This window comes from Aotus nancymaae, unplaced genomic scaffold (genome assembly GCF_030222135.1).
Source record: "Aotus nancymaae isolate 86718 unplaced genomic scaffold, 86718_ANA_hifiasm-v0.15.2.pri h1tg000040l, whole genome shotgun sequence".
Taxonomy (NCBI): Eukaryota; Metazoa; Chordata; class Mammalia; order Primates; family Aotidae; genus Aotus; species Aotus nancymaae.
In genome coordinates, this window is record NW_026988454.1 from 42,755,730 (window position 1) to 42,782,179 (window position 26,450).

At 36.1% G+C, this 26,450-nt stretch overlaps 1 protein-coding gene across 6 annotated transcripts in view; it reads right to left on the minus strand.

Moving 5' to 3' along the window:
- NKAIN2 (sodium/potassium transporting ATPase interacting 2) overlaps positions 1 to 26,450 on the minus strand; it is a 1,034,673-nt gene that overhangs the window by 157,477 nt on the left and 850,746 nt on the right. For all 6 annotated transcript variants that reach the window (XR_010336617.1, XR_010336618.1, XR_010336619.1 and 3 more), the window contains one exon: positions 16,648 to 16,848. Coding sequence is in view for 2 of the 6 variants with exons in the window: in XM_064360728.1 (XP_064216798.1) it covers positions 16,648 to 16,848 (201 nt within the window). In the remaining 4 variants the exon portion in view is untranslated. The remainder of the gene's footprint in view (positions 1 to 16,647; positions 16,849 to 26,450) is intronic.

A 26,450-nucleotide genomic window follows, 5' to 3' on the forward strand; every position in this document is an offset into this window, starting at 1 on the left:
AATGGATAAAGAAAATGTGGTATATACATACCATGGAATGTTATTCAGCATTAAAAAGAAGAACATCTTATTATATGCAACAATAGAGATGAAATTAGAGGATATCGTGCTTAATGAAATAAGCCCATCACAGAAGAACAGATACTACATGATTCCTCAGATATGAGTTATCTAAAGTAGTCAGACTCATAGAAGCAGAGAGTAGGATGGTGGTTGCCAGAAGCTGGGGGAAGGGAGAAAATGGGGAGTTGCTATTCAATGGGTATACATTTTCAGCCATGCAAGATGTAGAGTTTAAGAGATCTGCTGTACAACACCGTGCATATAGTAGGCAGCAGTGTCTTTGACATTTCAAACTTTTTTGAGAGAGTGGATTTCACGTCATGTGTTTTTGACAACAATTAAAAATACCACATGAGATAAGGAGTATTGTTATGCTTATTACAGATGAGGAAACTGAGGCTTAGAGAAGATGCCTAACTTTTGTCTCTGTACCTTTTATATATAGTTTCAATAATCTGAGATGTTGAGTCTTCTTCTTTGTCAAGCCATTTTTAAAGCTTATTATTTAATATTCAGTTATATCTACTCCTTTCCTTATTCCACACTTAGCCTCATCATCAAAAGCTTACTTCTTTTTCCAGAAAGCCCTGAAGAATATTTGGTATACTATAAATACTCGTGGAAGATCAATCTAACAGACTTTTCTTTTTATGGAACATAAAGATGCTCTGACTGAAGTTCCTCTTTTGTTCTTTGGAATAAAAGATTTTCCCTTATCTTCCAAAGTTTCGACTACACAGAGTTAAAAGCACTGTCCAATAGTCATAGAGACTTTACTGATGGACAAAGATTCAGAAGCAGACACAATTTAGCAAAATCCAGTCTGAGAGCTTTTTCCAGTAAGATCTTTTTAATGTTAGAAGGGTGAAAGAGATGGCAACAGTTCCCACATTGGACACTCCTGTAGACAACTTTGGCAAGAATTTATTTCATGCCCAATATTCTTACAAATCATCTTCTTCATGATGACAGTGGAGGCAACTTAGCTTTCTGGCTCACAAGATTTGATTTCTTCTGTTATTTGGAGGCATCCTTGCAGACTTGTAATTCTTTCATCTCAGTTCTCTGAGTCCTAGAGCAATATCTGAAAGCACTATGAAATGTAATTTTCTCCCCAGACTAAGAATCTAAGTGGTAGAAGACTTAGGAATGACATTCTAGTTTACTTCATAAATATTTAGAACAGTTTCTTCTCTCTCTCTCTCTTTTTTTTAAATGGGCTGACAGGAAAAAAAAATCCAACATTTGTAGAGTTCTTGGTAGCCAATCTAATATTAAAGCTAACTGCCCCATTCTGTACTTAGAATGACCTCAATCTGTAACTAACTGGATTGCCTCCAGAGTCATCTATAATTTAATTATATTTATCCCAGCTCACCTAGAACTGAAAATGAAATGGTGACTTTGGTTTATGAGGCCAGAATCAATAGCCATTAAGAAAATGAAGAGATTTTTTAAATCTAAGAAAAAAACAAGTACCTAAAATATCCCTTGCATCAGCTTCTATATACTCAGACAATGCACGGATGGTGAAATTTTTATCATGATGCACTATATAGCTTTTATGCCTGGAAAGATATGGGTTAAGGCAAAAGCAGACTGTTGATCAGAATAAGAGATAAAAGTTAAGCTTTCAGAGTATTTTGAACGTATGTGGCACATTTAGATAGGAAGACAGATCCTAAGGAAGGACAGAAATAGATGAAAGCTATAGATGAGAAGAAAATCCTGTGTAAGCCAAGTGTATGAGTTTCTCTAACCATGTCATTGGCATCATGTAAATGCCAGACATCATTTTATATACAGCTTAGATATAGCAGATGTTGGCATTTAAGTATAGTTTGCTATGAGAGAAAATTGCCCTTGAAAGGAAAAAGAAGTTTACTGGCAGAGAAAAATAATTTTCTCAGTTAACGTTATAACCTCAATAATAGAATTGTTTTCAACCAGAGGTTGCGAGGTGGGAAAGGAGGAGAGATACAATGATACCTCAATTCCAATCTAAAAAAGAGAGAAAATCAGCTTCAGTTTAAATTGTGATGTGTGGGTTGTATACACAGAACTTTCTCCTCCCTCTCTTCTCAAACCTTAAGGCTTCATGTTAAATGGAACAAATCACATCCTTCGTGGTTCTGCTCTGTTTGGTACAGCTGCTTGCTGCAGGTGGTGCCCTAAAAATATATTGTTTGTTTATTTTGCAATATAGCAATCTGCAGGGTGGTACCTAAAAGTGCAACTGCTCCCTTCTCTTGCTATTGGTGAACCAAATGATGAAAGACTAAGACCTCTGCTAAACCTAGCGTGAAAGGCCCAAATAACAGGCACAGGTAGTGCTTGAGGCTCAGCTTCTGATAAGTTCCATTTTCTTTGGATTCATGAAGCAAAGCTGATGGGCAGATCATTTGTCATCAGAGCTTCCAACTGAGTGTCAGTGAAACAAAGCCAAGCAAAAAACTGCCTTTCTTTGGAGAATCATTGTTCTTCTCTGGAGATTAACATCTGTAAGTATATGGGATATAAAAGAAAAATATCTATTATGCAATACACACACACACACACACACACACACAGAGAGAGAGAGAGAGAGAGAGAGAGAGAGAGAAAGCAAAGATTAATCTCAGGTAAATGTTCTTGCAGATATACTTAATAGCACTTTCAGTGATTCTTAATTAATAACTTAAATGATCAAATAATTTTCCCAGACACACTCTCATGGTATTCAGATTTAATCTCACTTTACAGTGCTGTTGAACACACTGCAATAATTTATATGTGAAGACGTTCTATAAACTATGTTTAAAATAATGCTATACAAAATCATATTTTATTAATATTATTCTATACTTTTCTCATTGAATGAATCTTTAAAAAACACTCTTGAAAATTTCAATATTTATATGAACTAATCTGTACAGAGGAAAGAGTGATGATAATGAGTTATGTCAATCAAGCTTTGGCAAGGCATGGCTTACCATAAAAATGTTACTTAAAATCAACAAGATTCTGGATAATAGATTTTATAATCAAATGGATGAATAACAACAGTGATTTTCTAGAAACAGTTGGAAAAATATTGGCTTCTAGCAATCAAGTAACTAACTAACATTTCCCTAAGATTTAGTGATATAGTAATGCATTTGGATTATCTTGAGATTGGTGGAAAAATAATTGTGGTTTTTGCCATTACTTTTAAATGGCAAAACTGGGATTACTTTTGCATCAACCTACATGGGAGGAGATAGAAAACAGAGTGAAGATGACAGCATGATTCCAACCTTCAGATATGGGGATGGTGATATTAATCCTGACAGTGATAGAGAGGAGGACAGAAAGGGGAAGATTTGAGAGGGGGAGTAGTAAGTTCAATGTCAGGCTTGTCTGGTTTATCAGGCAGAAGAAAATAGATAATTGGAAGATGGTGAAAGTATTCCCTGTTTAATAAATGGTGTTGGGAAAACTGGCTAGCCATGTGCAGAAAACTGAAACTGGACCCCTTCCTGACACCTTAAAGTAAAATTAACTCCAGATGGATTAAAGACTTAAATATAAGACCTAACACCATAAAAACCCTAGAAGACAACCTAGGCAAAACCGTTCAGGACATAGGCATAGGCAAGGACTTCATAACTAAAACACCAAAAGCATTGGCAACAAAAGCCAAAATAGACAAATGGGATCTAATTAAACTCCAGAGCTTCTGTACAGCAAAAGAAACAATCATTAGAGTGACCAGCAACCAAGAGAATGGGAAAACATTTTTGCTATCTACCCATCTGACAAAGGGATAATATCCAGAATGTACAAAGAACTAAAACAGATTTACAAGAATAAAACAAACAAACCCATCCAAAAGTGGGAGAAGGATATGAACAAACACTTTTCAAAAGAAGACATTTATGCAGCCAACAAACATGTGAAAAAATGCTCATCATTGCTGGTCATTAGAGAAATGCAAATCGAAACCACATTGAGATACCATCTCCCGCCAGTTAGAATGGTGATCATCAAAAAATCTGGAGACAACAGATGCTGGAAAGGATGCAAAGAAATAGGAACACTTTTACACTGTTGGTGGGAGTGCAAACTAGTTTAACCATTGTAGAAGACACTGTGGTGAATCCTCAAGGACCTAGAAATAGAAATTCCATTTGACTCAGCAATCCCATTACTGGGTATATACCTAAAGGATTATAAATCATTCTATTATAAAGCCACATGCAAATGTATGTTAACAGAGGCACTGTTTACAATAGCAAAGACTTGGAACCAACCCAAATGCCCATCAATGATAGACTGGACAAGGAAAATGTGTCACATATACAACATGTAATACTATGCAGCCATAAAAAACAATGAGTTCGTATCCTTTACAGGGACATGGATGAATCTGGAAACCATCATTCTCAGCAAACTGACACAAGAACAGAAAATTAAACACTGCATGTTCTCACTCATAGGCGGCTGTTGAACAATGAGAACACATGGACACAGGGAGGGGGGCATCACACACTGGGGTCTGTTGTGGTGGGGGAGTAGGGGAAGGACAGCGGTGGGTGGGGAGAGTGGGGAGGGATAACATGGGGAGAAATGGCAGATACAGGTGACAGGGGGTTGGAGACAGCAAACCACCTTGCCATGTATTACCTATGCAACAATCCTGCAAGATCTGCACATGTACCCTAGAACCTAAAGCACAATTAAAGAAAAAAAAGGAAATAGAAAAAGAAAAAAAAACTTTGAAAAATAAATGCAATGCCAGCTCAAATGTGAGAAATGGAGATGGAGAGAATGATTAGATTCTGAAAGAATGCAGGGAATCTTTTAACGAAAGAGGAGAATTTAAGAAGTCAGAGGGAAGAAGAAAAAGATATGTAAGCTAGTTTCCTTTTAAGAATAGTAATGTGTATTTATTGACTGCATACTCGGCTATACCTACCTGGTCAGAGCTCCAGATATGCCCGCCTGAGTAGAGGTCCCTACCCTGAATGTTCTCCTACCTATAATGCTCCTTTCCCAAATATCCACACAGATCAGTCCTCACCCCGGTCAGATCTTAGCTCAAAAGACACCTATCCAGAGTAGCCTTCCCTGGCCATTCTCTGATGGCTCTATTTTACATTATCCTACTTTATTCATCAACAGAACAGCTACCCTACTGGACATACTATATATATTCACTTGCCTCTCCTCACAAGAATTTAAGTTGCATGACAGCAAAGACTTTAACCCTGTATGTACAGCGCTTTATACCGATGTGGGGCAGAGGCACTCAGTGAATATTTAATGAGTAAATGAAGGAGTGTAAACCTGTTTCTAACTCCAAGCAGTTAAAGAGTATGGGGGAATACAATGCCATTGGTTACCCTAAATCCAGACCCTGATGAAGTTCCTACCTGTATTCCAAGACAGCAACTATAATCTGTTACTCCACATACCACCCTGGTGATAAGCTGTCATGTGTACCCTATCATATAGCCACAATATATTGCCCAGAAGAAAAATCCATACTACTGCTGGGATGTGGGTCTTCCAAATCAGCCCAGTTAAATTATCACAGCAATTTTGGAGCTTTTAAGACCATAAATTTGAACCAAAGAAAATGTGGGTACCACATGGTTATGTCATATCAATTCAGACCTTAGAGTCACAATTAAAGGACAATGAAGATGTGACCAAACACATTTTGTCATCTATTTTGGTGACTTCTTTATTATGTTTTAATTGTCAAACTTCCTTTGACAACTTGCCTCTCATTTTTAAATTGTAAGCAACACAGACATTTCTGTTTGTGAAAAGAGTATATTGCTGAAAAGAAATACATGAACAATTATTGAATCACTGACATGGAAGACTTCTGTACCTCACAGTGTAATTTCAGGAAAAGTTGTTTTTATGCTAACATATGGTACGGTAGGACTAAGTCAAACTAAACATGGTATTAAACTAAGAGGATGGCATGAAATTAGAATGTGTATGAGTTGAAAAACCAAGACATTATAAAAATAAATTAGAACCTACTATTATTCTCTGATTAAGAAATCAATTAAGTTATGGAACAGGGGGCAGAGAAAGTGAAGATGAATTGCTAGAACACACTGAGTCGTGAAAGGAAAAAGGAACAGTCTATATTTATCAAGTTGTTGATCATAAGCTAATCAAACATAAGAGGTAGAGGTATTGGAAATCAATAAAGGAGAATAGAACAACTCATAAATTTCAGGATATAAGAGGAGATAAAGAAACTCAAAACATCCTTGAAGACAGGACACTACTTCAGTCCATGACTCTAGAGCCATATTTTCAATTAGCACTAACCAAAATAATAATGTGAAAAATAACTGCCTCCTTGAGTATAATAAAGTGTAATATTATGAATTAGGAGATTACAAGTAGTAAATAAATAAATATATATATATACACACATAAACTTGTGGTCTTGACTCTCAGGGCCACTGCTTGATAGGAGTTTGACAAAATGAACGACAGTCAGGACAAGTGTCAGAGAGAAACAAACAGCAGTTAGGACAGAAGCAGCCACAATGCCATGAACAGAGGAAAAGGCAAGAGAATAATAAGAACTAGGAATCAGGTATCTTGCTATGTAGAAGAATGTGTGAGCTGATAACAGTAGAATTTTCAATCCTAGTTATAAGATTGGTGAAAGCAAAAGGTACAGAAGGAATGCCACCAATGTCTCTTCTTTTACTGAGTAAAAACTACTTAGCTTAAGTGTGTTTGCCCATATTTTTAATTCTTTTTCCCACAAGCATAACATACTAGATAATAAATTATCTCTCACATTACAGCTGTCATTATAAATCATATTTACATCCTTCCTTTAAGAATTCCTTCCTCTTATTTGAAAACACTAACATGTCCTACTATTATTTTTCTATCACCATGTTTAGGTTCCCATGAAGAGGACATTGCCATTATGATATATTTCAAAGACCTTTGTATCATAATAATTGATGACGACAGGAAAGACATCCTAAAAGACAATAATATTATATACAGTATTAGGAAGAAAGATGGTAACTTTTTTTTTGTTGTTTTTTTTGAAGCAGAGTTTTGCTTTTGTTGTTGCCTAGCCTGGAGTGCAATGGCACGATCTCGGGTCATCACAACCTCTGCCTTCTGGGTTCAAGGGATTCTCCTGCTTCAGCCTCCTGAGTAGCTGGGATTACAGGCATGCACCACCACATGCAGCTAATTTTTTGTATTTTTAGTAGAGATGGGGTTTCTCCATGTTGGTCAGGCTGGTCTTGAACTCCCGACCTCGGGTGATCCACCCGTCTCGGCCTCCCAAAGTGCTGTGATTACAGGTGTGATCCACCATGCCTGGCAGGACGATGACCTTTCATTCAAGGCCAACAACTTGTAATGTTTTTCAAAAAATGCTGTATTTTAATATATCTTCATATATTTACTTATTTCTGAAATAATTTATAATTTAATATACTTCACTTATTTTTCCTGAAATAACTTTAAGTTTATAAAATCAAATATAAAATCAGATCATACATTGTTTATTGCTCTATGCAAAGAATTTCAACTTTCAACTCTCACATTACTAAGAAAACACAGTTATTGGTGATTTTTTTTAGAACATATAATCCTTACTACTATCTTAAATGTATTGGTATTTTTGTTCCCTGATGTTTCCAAACATTTCCATAGAATATGATATACTTAGAAGGTAAGCAAGTGCTTCAAACAAGTATATATAGAAAAAGATAATGCATCCTGATAATAATAGTTGATACGGGATAAAATTTGCTCCTGTGTAGGGTAGTGGTGATCTACACTAAATATTATTACACTAGCTTTAAGAATCACAGTTCTATCTGGGGAGTAAGTAAACTTAGCAGGATTTAGTTCATTTTTGTATAGTACTGTGAGTTGGCCTGAAAAGGTAATAGTATTCTCAATGAGCAGCGAAAGAAACTGAGCCAAAGAGAAAATAAAATAAATAACATTACCTTTATTGTTTTCAAGGCAATTTCTTAAACACTATCTCATTTAGTTCATAATTACAAAATAGTTTATTATACAACCGGGCGTAAGATTTAAGGACTGTTAATCCCAGCCTGTGAATATTTTCCCTTATATTTCTAAATTTGCAAATAGGGAATACCCGAGAATATTAAAAGCAAAAAAAAAAAAAAAAAAAAAAAATCTTAAACTTAATCTGACTTCAGAGGCTGTTTAAGTTCTTGCACGTTTCTAGTTCATGGGCTCACAGAACCACTCACCAATTTACAAGTGCACTTCTCAGTAATAAAGTGAAAGAAAATTTAGAACATAACCGTTTAGTGTTTATTTTAACCAAAACTTTATTGACATTACAATCAAGGTGTGGAGCTCTGAAGGGGATAATATTCAAATGAATTTATTATTGTTTAGAGGAATAGAGAATAGATTGGAAAGTTAAACTTGTGCCCATTTCAGAAGTAGCAATAACTTACTTCTTACAATTCAATAATAATAATATTTCTTACTTATTCCGGGATAGATCCAGTCAAAGTTCTGAAATTAGTTTGTAGGTCTTTGCTTATTTAGATGTGTTTTGCAATTCCATACTGTGCCAAGAAATGTTCTTTTCCTATTCTGTTTACCACATTCATTCTCTTATTTCAGTAACGCTGCCATAGGGAAAACCCTCTATTTACACTGATATTTGGTCTTCTCATATTTTTGCAAATATTTGTATAAACTATTCTGATGTTACAGAAAAACAAACACTTATTTTGTTTACCAGATTACTATGTTTTGACAAGCAGTTCTGTGTTTCTGAATACCCAGGAGAACTAGAGTTGGAGTAGTAGGTATAATAATTGAAGCCAAGTAACAACGCTGTTGAACCACCATGGGAACCGGGAAAGAAGCCCAGGGCTAGTCATTCTGTCCATTTTCTATTATAAGCAAAAGGCAGTTTTTTCCTAAGAAGAAAACTGTTGTTGTAGAGCCTTTGATACTGGACTAGGAATCTGAAGAGATAGTATTCAACTCCAGATCTACACCAACTCACGATTTACTGAGAAATATAGTACGCACAGTATAGATACACAGATTCATTATTTGATAAAAGGCTAGTTATATGAAAGGCCTGACTGGCAGTCCTAGAAGGGAAATGACTCTCGGGGCTCAAAAAGGAGTTGATGGAGCAATCAGAGCTGTGATGCCATTCTGGTATTAGAGAATCATCTTCCCTGACTAGATACCATGTTTTTCTGATAATTTAGGACGTAGAAGAATCAGTAGTGAAGAGAAAGGGAAGGCACTAATATTGCTGGTGAAAAATTTGACAAGTATACCATGTAGGCCCTACCTCAAGCCTAAGGAAAGAAAACTTCCATGAGCAGGTCATATCATGGTAATCCTTTAAACAACTGAATGGGAAATTTCTATTCTCAGTCAGTGTAGAGAATTACTGACTTACCGTGGATGCACACCCCCGCCCCACCTCGCCAGGAGCTCGAACACACCACTCCTCCTTTGCCGGGAGCTCGGACACACCCCCTTCCCTCAGCTGGGAGTTCAGACACACCTCCTTCCCTTGCTGGGAGCTTGAACATACACCTCCCCCGACCAGGAGCCCGGAAAAAAGCCCCGCCGGGACCTACCCAATGCCATTTTGTCCCATCCGGACCCCACTCACCTTGGGCACAACCAATCAAACACCACCACTCCCTATAAAACCCCACGTCTGAGAGGAGGCCGCGTGACTTCTCCGGCCCCTCCTGTTGGACCCCAGAACCTCACCTGGGAGCCTGAATAAATTCCTTCGCATTGGATCTTCTTGTGCTGGCCTCAGTTTCTTCGCTTTAAACTCGGCAAGAACAAACCTTACACTGCCCACTTCTGCTCCCATGTATTTGGAAAGAATTACGTACTTGAAAACTATGTACAGTTGGAATTGATGCTTGATATTTTTAAACATTACTTTAAATGCCAAACTTGTTGAAGATCAGCTGACCATTATATGTGGATTTATTTCTGGAATCTATTCTGTTCCTTTGATCCATATGTTTGTCTTTATGCTGATACCATACTGTTTCAATTACCACAGTTTTTAAAATATTTTGAAATCAGGAAGTGTGATACTTCCAGCTTTGTTCTTTCACAAGATTGTTTTGATTATTCAGGGTGTTTTATGGTTCCATATTAATTTTAGGATTATTTTTTCTATTCCTGTAAAAATGACATTAAGATTTTAGTAGAGATTGCATTGAATCTGTAGATCTCTTTGGGTAGTATGGACTGGAGTAATTGGCAGCAAAAGGTCTGTTTATTTTGGCACATGATCAATATTAATAGATGCTAAAGAAACCTCTATATTATTCTTTTAAATAAGTCCAATGAAGTTTGAATATCACTATGATTTGAAATTCATCTTCTTTTATTTAAAGATACAGGTACAAATTCTTGTTTAAAGATCATACATTTTATGTAATTCCTTTTCTTTTTGAACTCCACTCTACTGCTTCCATAGAACACTGTGCTGTTTTTTAACTTGAAAGTTTTATATTGATCATTCTATCACATTTCTCTGCAGAAAATATGTATGTATATGTATAAATTTGCGTATATGTTAAATATGTATAAACTTAAATTTGATTTTTCCCATGTCCATAAGGCATAAAGTATTAAAAGTTTATTCTTGAGATATCAACCCAATTATTGTTTTATAAAATTGATCAAAACAATACTGTTTATTATACATATTGATTAAAACTACTAAGTATAAAATAAAATTTTATTTGAAATGAATTTATTTCTTTTCTTTTTTTTTTTTTTTTGAGATGGAATCTTGCTCTGTCACCTACGCTGGAGTGCAATGGTGTGATCTTGGCTCACTGCAACCTCTGCCTCCCGGGTTTAAGCGTTTCTCCTGTCTCAGCCTCAGCCTCCTGAGTAGCTGGCATTACAAGCGTGTGCCACCATGCCCAGCTAATTTTTGTATTTTTAGTAGAGATGGGGTTTCACCATGTTGGCCAGGCTGGTTCTGAACTCCTGACCTTAAGTGACCCACCTGCCTTGGCCTCCCAAGTTGCTGGTATTGTAAATGTGAGCCACTGCGCATTAGCACTAGAATGAGACAGATTTAAGGATGATTCAGTTTCTAGGTTTTTTTCTCTTTAAGGTTTAAGAAGTTGAAAAATCTTATTTGCTAAATAGAGAAGAATTGAAGACTTTTCATTATAATGATGTCACTCAACTCCAGCAACTTTTTCCATGCCGCAATTTACATAATTATCTGTCACAAAATTTATTTCAAATAGTCTACCAACTGACAAATCTATTAGGTCTTCCTTCACTTTTAGACAAAGGAAAGGATTGAAAATTGCCCAATTTGCAACAGTAATTTCTGGGAAGTATACCAAAACTACTACCAAGACATAAACAACTATTAATTATATTCCTAGTTCTTTCTCCTATAGTCACCTAGTTCAACCTGATGAATACAATAAGAGTCTGGGAAATATTGGAATGCTATTTAATTTCAATATATGCTTTTTGACATAATATTTTCTGTCAGTTTAAGAAATCACGTGCTTTGGGTATTTTTTGTGTCAAACTGTGAAGCTGGAGATCTGGCTAATTTAGTTTATGAAAAATGGCAAAATCTGTAATTTTTACATAATGGAATCATTTTTCTACTGTGAAACAATTCAAATCAAACTATTTTTTTCTTAAAAAATCTGTTTTAATTTTTAATTCCAATAAATGTAATGAAAGATATTTCCATAGCCATGGCAATCACATCACTTCTGACTGCAGAGTGGCTAGATATCAGTTCATTCCATTCCCCACTCATCCCTTTAAAATGACACAAGTTCACAACTTAGATTTAACATGTAAAACGTGAATGGCAATATCCTAGGTGACGTGGTAGTCAGAATTCAAATCTTAACAACAAAATTGAATGTTTCCAGAGGCATCAAACAGCAACATGCACAATAAGGCCACTCCTATGCAGACACCATACACATCAGCTATATCCAAAGAAACACACATGTGCCATTCCCAACACAACCTCAAGTCCACCTGGATAAAGAGATTCAACGTTTGGAAAATTTCTTCACTAATCGTATCTCTCAGTAAGTCTTAGCCAGCCAAATGGCAAACATAAATTATTAATAGAATAACTAAAGTCATTTGTGACTTTATTAACCCCAATGTACATATTTTATCTACATCTTCTTTTCCACAATCTGTTGAACAATGATTTTTACCATTTCATGCACTCTGCAAAGTAGAGAGTTTTCTGAATAGGGAACAGATATAACTGAAGGAGAACTTGACATTCAACTATTCTTAGCTATGAACCATGCACCAGGTATTAGAACCTTTTCTAACACCTTTCATGGCTGCCCTGCTCATTTGTTCACTGTTTCTAAGCCAACACTGTGGGAAATAGAAAGCTTACTCACATTTTTTTTAACTAATACCTTCTGCCAGTTGCCTAAAAAAATCCATAGTCAACCTGCCATGAACTTAAATTGTGTCAGAAGTAAAGGAAATAAAGTAGAGGAAATAAAGAAAAAAAAACAAGCAATTTGTTTCAAGTTCATATTAAATTTAGGAATATTGATTCTCTGGATGTGGCTACAGAAAGGATAAATTAAGGCCCCTACCCAGATGAATTTTTGGAATTTTAGCCTATTTGAACATACATCATTACATCAGCTATTGAAATAAATATTTTATCTTAAATTATTCTTTCTGCGCATTCGTTTGTAAAACACACACCCTTTTCATTGCTTTTATCACAGAAAGAAAAGTATAATATGCGCATAATAAATATGAGGCACATCCCTCTTCATTCCCCTCACCTGTGGAAAACATAGCTAATCAATCATGGCATCCTTTGCTGCTGAAGAACTCTGAATTTTTAGACATTGGGAATCCATTACCCATTAGCTGCTGCTGGCATTCAGGTTGAAGACTATTTCCCAACCTTGGTATGAGAGCATGTTCATTGACCCTATTTATTAGCTAAAATGTCTCAAGAAGAGCTTTTAACCTATTCTGCTGCCCTCAGAGACTGTGACATAGTCAGAAGATTTAATTCACGTGAACATATTTTATAAACCATGCAGTTCCAATCACACATTGTTTGAAGGAATCTGATTAATTTTTTTGTAATATGAACAATATCTCCCCAATTGATCTCCTCCTTGGCTCTCCCCACATACATTTATTTTATCTATTTAGAAAATGTGGATTTTTAAATGTTTGCTTTTATTAAAACTGTGAACACCTGAATTCCTTTTGAATGTGCTATCTGATAGCAACTAGAAGAAAATGTGGCTGGAGAAGGAGAAAGCTCGAAATATCACACCTGGCTCATCATTATTGGTGTTCTGGCAGTCTTTTCTGCACGGCTGGAAGCTGTGTGATTAATAGCCCCTCATCCCAATTACATGGATATTATACTTGTCTTCCTTTGGCTGTAGATGGGAGATATCTTATGTATGTGTGATGCAAATGTGGGCTTTGTGAATGCTAATTTCAAAATCAGTCAGGAGTTGATTGGCAGAAAACCGAACAACAGGGTGACAGGCTTGCCAGGGTTCAGGAATCTGTGAAAGAAAGGCTGAATGAGGGTGGAGAAAAAGAGCTGGAGAGATTTGGAGTTAATCAAGAGCAGTAGCTGAGAAAGCAGCAGTTTATGAAAGCAGATCTAAGCCAGATATCCTGGAAGAGAGGAAGTTTCAAAGACTCAGATGAAAACAGTGAGAAGAGTGAGTTCAGCTGATTTTACAAAACTGCATGGAGCTAAGAAGCCAAGATTATGCCTTAAACTTCATGAGCCATATTCTTTGTTTACCACATCTCCCAAATGTGCCTGTTTGCACCTGGTTTGTACTCTGGGGACCCTTGCTGTATTTTTGACTGTGACATCCTCAACATCAGAGGTCCTGACACCTTAGTTTCTCTAGATGCCAGAAGGAGAAAACCACTCAGGAAGTTTCCCCTAGACGGACTTAATGGAACATTTAATTGTCAAGGAGATGATCTGGGTAACACCAAAAGTGAGGAACAGAGATTCAAGACACTATTTCCTCAATTAATCATTACATCAGTGATCAGAATGAAGATAGGAAATTTTGTTTGCAGAGCAAGTTGTTAAAGATAAGCCCTTTTCGGTTTGCATGATAAAACTTGAGTTCGGATTTGCTAAGTTTTCTGTACAGCAGATGCATTCAACCCAAGGCAAGCTCAAAAGTAGAAAATGTGTTGAAACTTCTCCAAGTAATGGCTTGGCTGTGCAGTTGCTAACTCTGGTGTTCTACAGTCAACACTGCAAAAGTAGCACACCTCTGGAACAAAGAACAGGTGGAAGAGGTAGAGGTAAAGATGTCACATCCTAGGATGGTTTGCTCAAACTATTCCTTCACTCCACTGGGGGCAATGCAGACAGGAGAAACAAGAGCCAGTAGCATGAAATATTGGTCACATCTGTTCTTCGGGATAACTCATCCATCTTTGCACTCTAACCACCGCTGTTACAGATGGTTTTTACTTATGTAAAATTATTTTTTCTTTGGGTGTATATGTCAGCTTCAACATATGACTCCATGTCCAAATGTATTTTTTTCAGCCAATCCCTATGTGCCAGCATTTTATGTGGCATTTAATAAATCTGTGAATCTAGTTTACACACACATACACACACAAACTAATTCAAATAACTTTCTAAAGAAGTCATATATAAATGTCTATGCACAAAAACTGTATCTTCACATCATCCTTGAAACATAGGTAGAAGTTATCCACAATTTTGTGGATACAGTAAAAATAGGCAGTTCTACAGATAGTAGTTCTACAGTAAATAGTTTGCTTAAAACCTCTTTGTAACACATATTTAAAGATATTTTATCTGACCCCAAATCACAGAAATATTTCACTTTTCTCATGTAATTTTCTCATTAGATTACTTGATTTAAATGGATTTTAAAGAGTGAAATGGCTACTTCCATCCTATCAAATCTAACTTATTTTTACTTCAGGATAAGCAAAATGAGCACTTTTAGATTTAAATTATTACAGAAGATTTTGTTAATTGGAAGGAGTGTCTATGGTTGAACCTATTCAAGGGAGATTACTTAGTGCTTTAGCCAAGAACATAATTCAAATGTTCCGGACATCATTTCTGCTGATTTCCAAAGAAACAGCCCTCCCTCTTTCATGGCCATTCTGTGATAGGGTGGGACTGTGTGACCAATTCTGCACAATGAACTGTGAACAATGAGCCTCTCCCCACAAGCAGAAGCATGTGTGTGCCAATGTAGACCCTCCACAGTTATTTTTACTCTCTGGCACAGCAACATGATGATGGAGATACTGGCTACTCCACTAGAATTGTTTCCTTGACCAGTAGGGCCTCCTGGTGACACACAAGAAGAAACCTTTATGGCTTTTATCTGCAGAGAATTTGGAAGTGTTTACTAACATAGCATACTAGCTTACTTAGTCTATCACAACACACACACACACACACACAAATACACACATCCCATTAAAAATCTAACTAGGATATATTAGTTATACAATCTAACACTCACATGCTCACACAGTTTTTTCTTAAATTCCAGAATTTTATGTTTCTCTGACTTTTATGCCACTCTACCCAGAACCCATTATTTCTTGTTATTAAAGAATTGTGAGCCAGTATCATTTCCAAAATATTTAACTAAAGAGGTAACAAGCAGATTCTACTTGCATCATTTGTTGCTAACAGCTTTAAGACTATGCACATCAGTTGCATATCTGCAAAGAATCTAAGAAAAATATATGCAGTTCTGCATTTAAGATCTGTAATGAATAAATGGATTAATGTGTCAGAAAGTTGCCTTAACTTTATAAATTTCATTATATCATGCAGTTTTCCTTCTTGAGAAAGGGGTGTTTTAATTTATCTCTTTGTCATAGTAATACAATGTTAAATCATATATTTTGTATAACATAGGCATATGCAATACACATATGTTATTTGTAACTCCTACTGCCTCCTGGTAGAAGAAGGGTTTTTTTCAATCAGCACAGTACTATGAAAAATGGGGGCATGAATGTCTTAGAAGTAAAATCTATAGACAATGTTAATTTTTTTCTGGAAAAATAGTGGGAGATTAAAGGTGATGGATGTTGCCTGGGAGAAATCTAAGAAAGAAGGAGGTAGGGCAAATGAAAAAGAGAAATCCCAGGGCTAGCTGAACTTTGAAATCTTACAAATTTGAGTATTGTAGAATGTTAGTTATGAAAAAATATCTGATCATCCCTTCAGAATCCTTAGAAAAGTCTACCAAAAGTCAAGTAATCACATCTTGATTGGATTTCCTCTGTAAAATGCTGATGATAACAAAGACTATTTACTAATTGCTGAAGAAAATCAATATGCTAAGTACGGGGGAAGGTTTGGTTTAACCTGATATTTTCCTGTTAAATGTCGCATTAATGAGGATAAAGCAAAAAGGCCACACTTTACCCACAGATTCCATTTGTATGCACTGAGTTTGCACAGAAATAAAACAACCCCAGAGGCACTAGAAGGAGTGGTTGGCTGTCAACACTTACTGCGAGGACAATCTGCAGGGAACTATGAGCCACTTCTATGTACTGGTACTCCAGCAAACACCCTGAGACCGTGATGTAGCGATGGTCTTCTGGAGCCCAGTCTGGGGCGGGTGTCACTGACGTCACCATACATCCTGGTCCATTCTCCATCCACCAAGATCGGTGCATTGAAATATTAAAAGTCAGGATAAGGTCTGTTTCCTGCAAGAAGGTAATTTATAAGGATGAGAATTACTCTATAAATGTTAGTCAGTTTACTTGGGACTGACTTGCTTTGACTTTCCCATTTGGAAATGTGGCATTTTTTTTTTCCTACCCCATACTGTATTTTACAAAAAGCAAGGACACATCTAAAGTAATTATGCATCTATGGATTCATCCCACTTATGAAGGTTTTTCCTCACTATAACAATATAGATGAAATTATTTTATTAGAGAAATTCCTAATGATTTATATTACTAATAATTTATATTGATTGTAACACCTTTTAATAATTGCATTATTACAAAGGGAAAGATTTAAACTTTTATCAAGTGAAGTTCATGCTATTCCAAATCCACTTTATTTTTTTCTCTCCAAATGTTTACTTTTCACACATTTTAAATCTTAAAACTATACTTCAGTTCTGCCACATTTAACATAATATTGTGGCTAATGCTTGAATTTATAAGACCTTTACTTAAGAAAACATAAGATTACTTGCTTTTTCCCCCTTCCTATTATTTCAGCAAATCAGTCTCTCGTCAATCTTATCAATTTTTGTGAAATTGATCATAATATTTCTTAAGAATTTAGAAGTAAATATTTTTTAGGAAATATTATTATCAAATTCTTGCAGGGTGGAGATAACAAGTCAATTATTTAGAAGAAGTTCACCATGTTAGGTGATACACAGCTATAAATGAAATAAAAGTGCTTGCAATCACTTATGCCAACTTGGAGCTATCAATGGCACATGGGCAAATGTCTTTCAGGGAAAGAACGGCTAAAGGGAATGTATTAAAAGTATTTTATTATTCAGCAAGTCATGAAGGAAGATAAATTCTAAGAAAGAAAGGTCAGCTATGAGAAATTGCACTATGTCAGTTTCAGTGATAGTTACGGCCACAAGGTAATAGGTGCCAAGCACTCCCTTGAAAGTGAGGTTCTGATGGACTAGGCAGACCTATAGATAATGTTTTAAATCATAGTTTGTGGCCAGGGAATTTGGAGATGATTGCAAGTAGGACTTCCTTTGGAGAAAGGTGTGCTATGAATGTCATCATCTCCATGGTGGCAGTTGGGTGGGGTTGGGGTGATCTGTCTTTTTCACAAGCCTATTGAGAAAAGCTTCAAAGTATCCTTTGGAATCTAGGAAACACAGCAACTAGTATCTGGCTCAGGTGTGATAAGTCTCAAAATAGAGCCTGTGGCTAGAGCTACCTGCTAAGTGATCAAACAAAAATTAAGTAGTATGTGGAAGGAAAGTGCACTGCTACATATAGTGGATCTAAAGTAATGATCCTTGGTAGCAGATGTGGGCTGTAATGAGAGAGAGCTAACATGGTCTTTCTCCCAAGGATGTCCAAGAAGACCAGTGGGTAGGTGGTTAATGGCTGAATCTTTACCAGCACCTATTCCTAAGGCATGAGAGAGGGAGTGTAATATAGTAAGTATGGAAGAGACACCAACTAAATTATGTACATACAAGTGAGATATTTAATGCAATGCAGGGTTTCTGAAAACCTGAGAATTGTTTTGAGGCACTTTTCAATTTCATTAGCCACCAACCTCTCTTACTACCTATATATCTCTCCTGCTCCCTTATCTCTTCTCCATTGTTATACTCCAAGCATGGTGGGGTCTTGGGATCTCAGATGATAGTTGTGAGACAGGGATGGGATTAGTTAGTAATGGCTGAAGTCAAACAGGGAACATACAACTTTTCCCTACTGGAAGGAAGAAGTTTAATTTTGAATAACATTTGGATATTTTATTATAATGCCAGACATATTAATATCTAAACAGAGACTACTTTGGAAACTACAGTGACTTTGGATAACTTTTTGTTATCTGGAAGTAAACACAAAAGTAGGACATCTGCTATTTATTTTATCTGATGGTAGCAGAAGAATCAGGTCCATGGGTAGCCCTGCAGGGGAAATCATGAGAAAGAAATGTTTTTTATGTTATTTTTCTCAGAATCATACTAATTTGATGTTTGGTTACCAAAGCAAACTGGAGAAATTCCCAGGGCCTAAGAGAAAAAAGAAAAGCATTCAAAAGGGCAACCAATAAGAGACTAAGCTGTGAGGGCAGCCAGGCTTGGACAGCCTAGCAAAAACACAATTCGGTCCCCTAATCACTGCAGATATCTAATATACATAGCCCAAGGTCTCAGTAAACCTCCCTCTCTCACAGGAAGTCAACATCAACTGAGGTTCCATTTGAAACAACGGGAAGGAGGATTTTCTGAGACTTAGAACTTGGTTATTTGCATTATTGCTCCTCAACTGTTGAAGCAAAATTGGTTTACCATACAAATCTAGATGATTCAATAAACAACTATGCACGAGTTTATTGGGGTTAATCATAATTGCAAACAGGGACTAGAGCCCAAAGCAGTGACAGTGAAAATATGCTTGTGAGCTATAAGACAGAGAAGTGGTTCAGATAGGGAACTATCCCATTATGCCGAGGCTGTCATGGATTTTGCAATGGAAGTCCCTTGTCCTTGGAAGCCTCTTAGTCCCAGCACACCAGGACAGTTAGTCACCATAGCTGCAGAGACAAGTTTTTAAAAAGAATTGATGTAAGTTGAGTATTTTGCCCGTTAGAGCTGTGGTGGTCAGAAGTGCTCATTCATTTAGTAATTATTTATATCCTAACTACTGCCAAAAAAAGAATCTTGTCATAATAAAGCATATATATACTATTAAAACAAGGGTAAAGAGTAAGAGCCAAAAAAGAATGGAGATGAGAGCTAGTGAGCCAGGAAACCAAGACATGAGTTAAGTGCCTCACTTGGATACTCAATTCAGGACTGACTTCTTGGTAATAACAGAGACACAATGGGAACACAGCTATCATTATCTAAAAGAATGACGAATACCATCTCTGTAAGAAAGACAGTCCTTTCTTTCCTAATACTTATATCTTAAGAGGAATTAATAACTGTATAAATATTTTTATACAAAATAGTATAATATATTGGATGGCATCTTTAGTTGATTTTTCTTCCATAATTTCAAGAATACTGGCAGGGAATTACGCTGGACTTAACAGACATCTGAGCCATCTTTAGTTCCTCTTTCTAATACAGTGACTATATTAGTTTGCTAGGGCTGCCGTAACAAAGTACCACAAATGGGATGGCTTAGGAAGAAACGTATTGTCTCATAGTTCTAAAGGGCAAAATTCTAAGATCATGGTGTAAGTAAGGGTCTTTCAAAGGGCTTTCTGTGAAGAAGAATCCATTATGTGCCTCTGATGGTGTGCTGGTAATATTTGGCATTCTGTAGCTTGTAGAAGCATCACCCTAATCTCTGCCTTCATTTCACATGGCAACTTCCCTGGGTGCCAAGCTGTATCCAAATTTCCTTTAAAAAAAAAAAAAAAAAAGGACCTCAGTTGTATTGGTCTAGAGCCCACTCTAATGACCTCATTAAAACATCTGAAATGATCCTATTTCCACATGAAGTCACATTCTGAGGTACCAGGGGTTAGGGCATAAATATGAATTTAGGGGAGCAGGCACAATTCAACCAGTAACACTGAACTCTAACTTCTCTCTCTTTTTAATTTTATTTTTTGTTTCTCCAGAGAGTCAGTTCTATTTTTTTCTTTTTTTAAATGTATTTACTTTTTTGTATTTTTTCTTTTAACTTATTTTTGAGTTTATAAAGATCATTGGAACTTATTGTCTGGATGATAAGTACAATATTTTATTACTTCATACATTTATTTATTTGCTTTCTGTATTATTTATTATCTAGAAAATCTACTACATATATTTTTAAAAATTACATTTACCATAAAGCCATAGCCAAAAATAGCATTTTTTGTCCAGTTCTTTCCATTGCATAGTACCCTATTGAAAGGCAACCACTTTCACTTTTTATAACTGTTTCTTTAAGTATTTACTTATGTTTTGTAAATATCATGTTCATATTGACATTATTTATGTATCATCTAAATATTATCTCCTATTTCTAGTATGAAATGTATGAAGTAACATTTTTAGAAATATTTCCTTTCTATTCCCCACCATTCTGTACAATTTGCTCTAAAGTTTGACTGTAGCAATATTACTAAATTTGCATTTCCCTGATGACATATGATGTTGAGACTATTTTCATATACTTATTTGCCATCTGTTTATCTTCTACAGTGAGATGTCTGCTAAGATCTTTGGCCCATTTTTAAATTGGGTTGTTTGCTTTTTATAATTGAGTTTTAGGAGTTCATTGCATATTTTAGACTTAAAAACATAAAAAATATATTGTTAAAAATATAGATTAAAATATCATATGTGGTAATCTTTTATCATATATGTCTTTTGCAATATTTTCTACTTATCTATGGCTTGTCTTTTTATTCTTTTGATAATATCTTTCAGAGAAGTTTTTAAATTTTAACTAAGGACAGCTTGTTAATGCTTTTTTTCATGGATCATGCCTTTGGTGTCATATTTTAAAAGTCATTGCCAAATCCAAGTTCTTCTAGATTTTCTCCTCTGTCATTTTCTAGGAGTTTTATAGTTTTGCACTTTATATTTAGATCTGTGATCCATTTTGAGTTAAGTTTTGTAAGAATACAAGGTTTGTGTCTAGATTTTTTTTTTTTTGCATGTGGATGTGCAATTATTTCCACACCATTTATTGAAAAGACTCTCTCTCTTCACCTTTGTATTCCTTTTCCTCTTTTGCAAAAAAATCAGTTAACTATATTTGTATGGGTGGACTTCTAGGTTCACTATTCTGTTCCATTGATCTATTTGTCTATTCTTTGGCCAGTACCACACTGTTTTGATTACTGTAACTTTACATTAACTCTTGAGGTCAGGTGTTTTCAGTTCTCAAACTTTATCCTTTTCCTTCGATATAGTTTTGCCTATTCTGGGTCTTTTGCCTCTCCACATATACTTTAGAATCAGTTTGTTGATATCCGTAAAATTACTTGCTGGAACTTTGGTATTGTGAGGAATCTATTGATCAATCTGGGATTAACTGAAATATTGAAAATTTTGAGTCTTTCTATCCATAAACATTAAATTTCTCACCATTATTTAATTATTTTATTCCTTTTAACAGAATTTTGCAATTTTCCTCATATAGATCTTGTACATATTTTGTTAGATTTTGCTGTGGTTTGAATGTATCCCCCAAAATCATGTGTAGGAAATGTAATCCCCAATGCAACAGTGTAGGGAGGTGGAGCTTAATGAGAGATAATTAGGTCATGAGGACTCCATGCTCATGAATGGACTAATGCTGCTATCATGGGAAGGTTCATTATCATGCAGGTGGATTTGTTGTAAAAGGGTCAGCCTGGCCTCCTTTTCACTTCCTCTTTTGTCCTCTCCGTGCCCTTCCATCTTGTGATGACTTCTGCCATGTTATTACACAGCAAGAAGGACTTTGTTGGATGCTGGCCCCTTGATTTTGGACTGCCCAGCCTCCAGAACTGTCAGAAAATAAATTTTTATATATTGTAATTTACCCAGTCTGTGGTATTTTGTCATAGTAGCCCCAAAAAAACTAAGATAGAAAACTGGTACCAAAGGAGTTGAGTGGTTCTATAACAAATATCTGAAAATGTGGAAGCCATTAAGAACTAATGAGTAGAGGCTGAAACTGTTTTGAAATGAATGCTAGAAAAAGCTTGTGTTGCTATGAATGGAGCATTAAGGTGATTCCAGTGAGAACTTAGAGGAAGAAGAGAGCTCTAGGGAAAGTTTGAAACTTCATATAGATTATTTAAGTGGTTACGATAGGCATGCTGGTAGAAATAAGGGCAGTACAGGCCATTCTGATGAGGTCTCAGATGGAGATGGGCTGCATCTGATTGGAAACTGGAGTAAAGGCCATCCTTGTTATAAAGTGTCAGAGAACTTTGCTGAATTGTATCCATACCCCAGAGCTTTATGGAAGGCAGAATTTAAGAGTGATAAACCAAGATATCTGGCAGAAGAAATTTCAAGCAAAATATTACAGGAGTTGTGTGGCTTCTTTTAACTTCATACATCAAAATACAAGAAGAAATAAATTATCGAAAGACAAAACTAGATTTAAATAAAATGATTTGAAGGGAATCATACTTTGGGATTTAAAGGATTTTCAGCCCAATCATCTGGTACAGAATAAAAAATCCTTTTCAGGAGAGAAATCCAAGGGTATGGCCAAGTACACATTTGATAAGGAGATCAGTATGACTAAGAAGGAAACCAGGTGTTATTCATCAAGATAATGGGAAATGATCCTGAAGACATTTCTATGATCTTTGAGGCTTTCCCTGTCATCATAGACCCAGAACTCTAGGAGGGCAGAATGATTTTGGGGAATAGTCTAGGATGCCCTCCACAAGCTCCTTATCCAGGGCCACTTTGGGCCTCTGTTCCCTGTGTTTATTAAACTATGCTCCCCACATTCAAACAGCTCAGTCCTTGTCTCCCACAGCTGTGGCTTAAGCAGCCTCAAGTGCAGCTCTGGCCACTGCTCCTGAGGGCTCAAGCAGTAAGCCTTGAAGTATTTATGTGGTGCTGGCTCTGCAGAAGTGCTGAGTTCATGAGCTATGGGGTTATGGCAGCATCCACTAATCAAAGAATGTATTAGGCAGCCTGGGACCTGGGCAGAAAACTGCTGCTGGGGCAGAGCCACTAAGCAATGCTTAGTGGAACTGAGGTAGTGAGGCTACTGCAAAGAGTCCTCACTAGGGCAAGGCGTGATGGAGCTGCAGTGGTGGGGCCATCCCCAAGACCTCAGAACTGCAGAGCTACCAGTCTGCAACACCCATTTGGAGAGCTGTAGTCATGACACCCTAACCTGTGAGAGCTGCTATACAGGCTGAGCCCAGCAAAGCAATAGAGGTGGGCTGCCTAAAGCCTTAGTGGCTTACCTCCTACCTCAGTGTGCTAAAAAGGTAGGACATACAGTCAAAAAAAAAAAAGATTATTATCCAGCTTTAAGATTTAATGTTGTTTGTCCTGTTGGGTTTTGGACTTTACTGAGACAAGTCACCCCTCTTTTCTTACCTATTTCACCCTTTTGGAATGGGAATGTCTACCTTATATCTGTCCCACCATTGTAATTTGGAAGTAGAAGTAGATAACTTGTTTTGATTTCATAGGCTGAAGCTGGAGGGAATTTGCCTCAGGAAGAACTTTGCCTTGAGTCTCATACATATCTGATTTAGATTAATTTCTAGACTTTGGACTTTTGAGTTGGTGCTAGAACAAGTTAAGACATTGGTGTTATTGAAATGGCATGAATATATTTTGCATGTGAGATGAACATAGATTTTGGAATCTATGAGGGCAGACGTTCTATGGTTTGAATATCTCACTCCAAAAGAATGTGAACTTAGTCCCCAGTGCAACAGTGTTGGGAGGTGGGGCATAACAAGAGGTGACTAGGCCACGAGTGCTTCACTGTCATAAACGACTTAATGGTGCCAGCATGGGAGAAGGCTTGTTTGCTACAGAAGGGTGAGTTTGGCCTTCTTTTTGTTCTCTTCCCCCCATGTCTCTCTCTTTCTTTTTGCCTTTCTGCCATATGATACCGTCTGCCACATTATCATGCAACACACATGTGCAATTACAAATTATAAAATTATATATTACCCAGTCTGTAGTATTTTTGTTACAGCAGCACAAAACAGATGAAGACAAATTGATACCTACACATTTCCTTTTGTGTGTGTGTGGTAATATAAATGGTATTGTGCTTTAAATTTCAAATTCTGATTATTTACTGGTAGTACGTAGGAAACCAATTGGTTTTTGCATACTAACCTTGTCACCTGAAAGTTTGCTGTAACTGCTTACTAGCTACAGGAGTATTTTTGGGGCCAATACCTCCAGATTTTCTATACAGACAATCATTTTACCTGTGAACAAAAACAATGTTATCTCTTCTTTCCTAATCTGTATAACCTCATTTCCTTCTCTTGTCTTCTTGTGTTAGCTACAACTTCCAGTGAAATATTAAGGTGTGTGGTGAGAGGAAAGAACCCTGCTTTGTTCCTGATCTTAGTAGAAGCTTCTAGTTTCTCACTGTTAGGATGTTTGCTATAGATTTTTTAATAGCTGCTCTTTATCCAGTTAAGGAAGTTTCTCTGTTTTAGTTTGCTGAGAGTTTTCTTTTAATCATGAATGAATGTTGGATTCTGTCAAATGCTTTTCCTACGTCTATTGATATGATGTACATCTATATATATTGTAATTATTCCTCTTTAGTTTGTTGATGTGATATATTACATGAATTAATTTTTGAATGTTGAACCAGCTTTGCATACCTGGTATAAATCACAATTTGTTGTGGTGTATAATTCTTTTTATACATTCTCTGATTCAATTTCCTTTATTAAGTGCTGTATGTTGTGTGTCTTTGCATCTGCATTCATGAGGGATATTGGACTACAGTTTTCTTTTTCGTATTGCCCTTGTCTGGTTTTGGTATTAGGATGATGCTAGCATCATAGAATGTGTTACGATGTTAGTGTCTCTGTTTCTATCTTCTGAAAAAGATGGTAGAGAATTGGTGTAATGTCTTCTTTACATGTTTGGTATAATCCACCAGTGAATCCATCTGGGTCTGGTGCTTTCTGTTTTCAAAGGCTAATAATTACCGACTCAATTTTTTCAATAGATAAAAGCCTATTCAATTTGTCTACTTCTACTTCTGTAAGTTTTGCTAGATTGTGTCTTTCAAAAATTGTTCTATTTTACCTCGGTTGTTAAACTTATAGATATAGAATTGTTAACAATATACCATTATTATCCTTTCTTGTCCACATATCTGTATTATATACACTCTTTCATTTCTAATATTAGTAACTTGTATCTTCTCTCTTTGGTTCTTAGCCTGACTAAAGACCTATTGATTCATTAATCATTTCAAAAAATCAGTTTTTAGTTTTGTTGGTTTCCACTATTGATGTCTTGTTTTCAATTTTATTGATTTAGTTTCTAATTTGTATTCTGTCTTCCCTTCTGCTTACTTTGGATTTAATTTGCTCTTTTTTTTTGAGTGAAAACTTGGAAGGTTAGGTTACTGATTTTAGATTTTTAAAAATATGTATTCAAAGCTATAAATTTCCCTGAAAGCAATGCTTTTACTGCATTCTACAAATTTTAAAAAGTTGAATTTTAATTTCCATTTAGTTTAAAATATTTTTAAATTTGTCTTGAGATTTATTCTTGACCCATGTGCTATTTAGAATGTGTTGTTTAATCTCCATGTATTTTGGGATTTTCTGGCTATCTTTCCTTTTTGATTTCTTCACATTTTTGGGCATATTTTCACCAACTCTTTGTGGCATATCTATCATTAATTATTTTTAAATTGACCAATAGAACTGTAAGGACTCATTCAACATGAACTTCTACATGGTCCAATACTTCAGGATCATTTAATGCCTCTTTTGTTTGTTTGTTCTTTTTCAGGGGAACTATGACTTGGAATCCTTGAAGCTTCGGCTTCCATCCCACTCCATGCACTTGATGCACATAATTGAACACGGGCCTTAACCCAATGTCAGCAGTTTTCTTGTTCGTTGAATCCCCAGCTTCCTGGATCTGATCAACATGACCTTAATGTTCCTT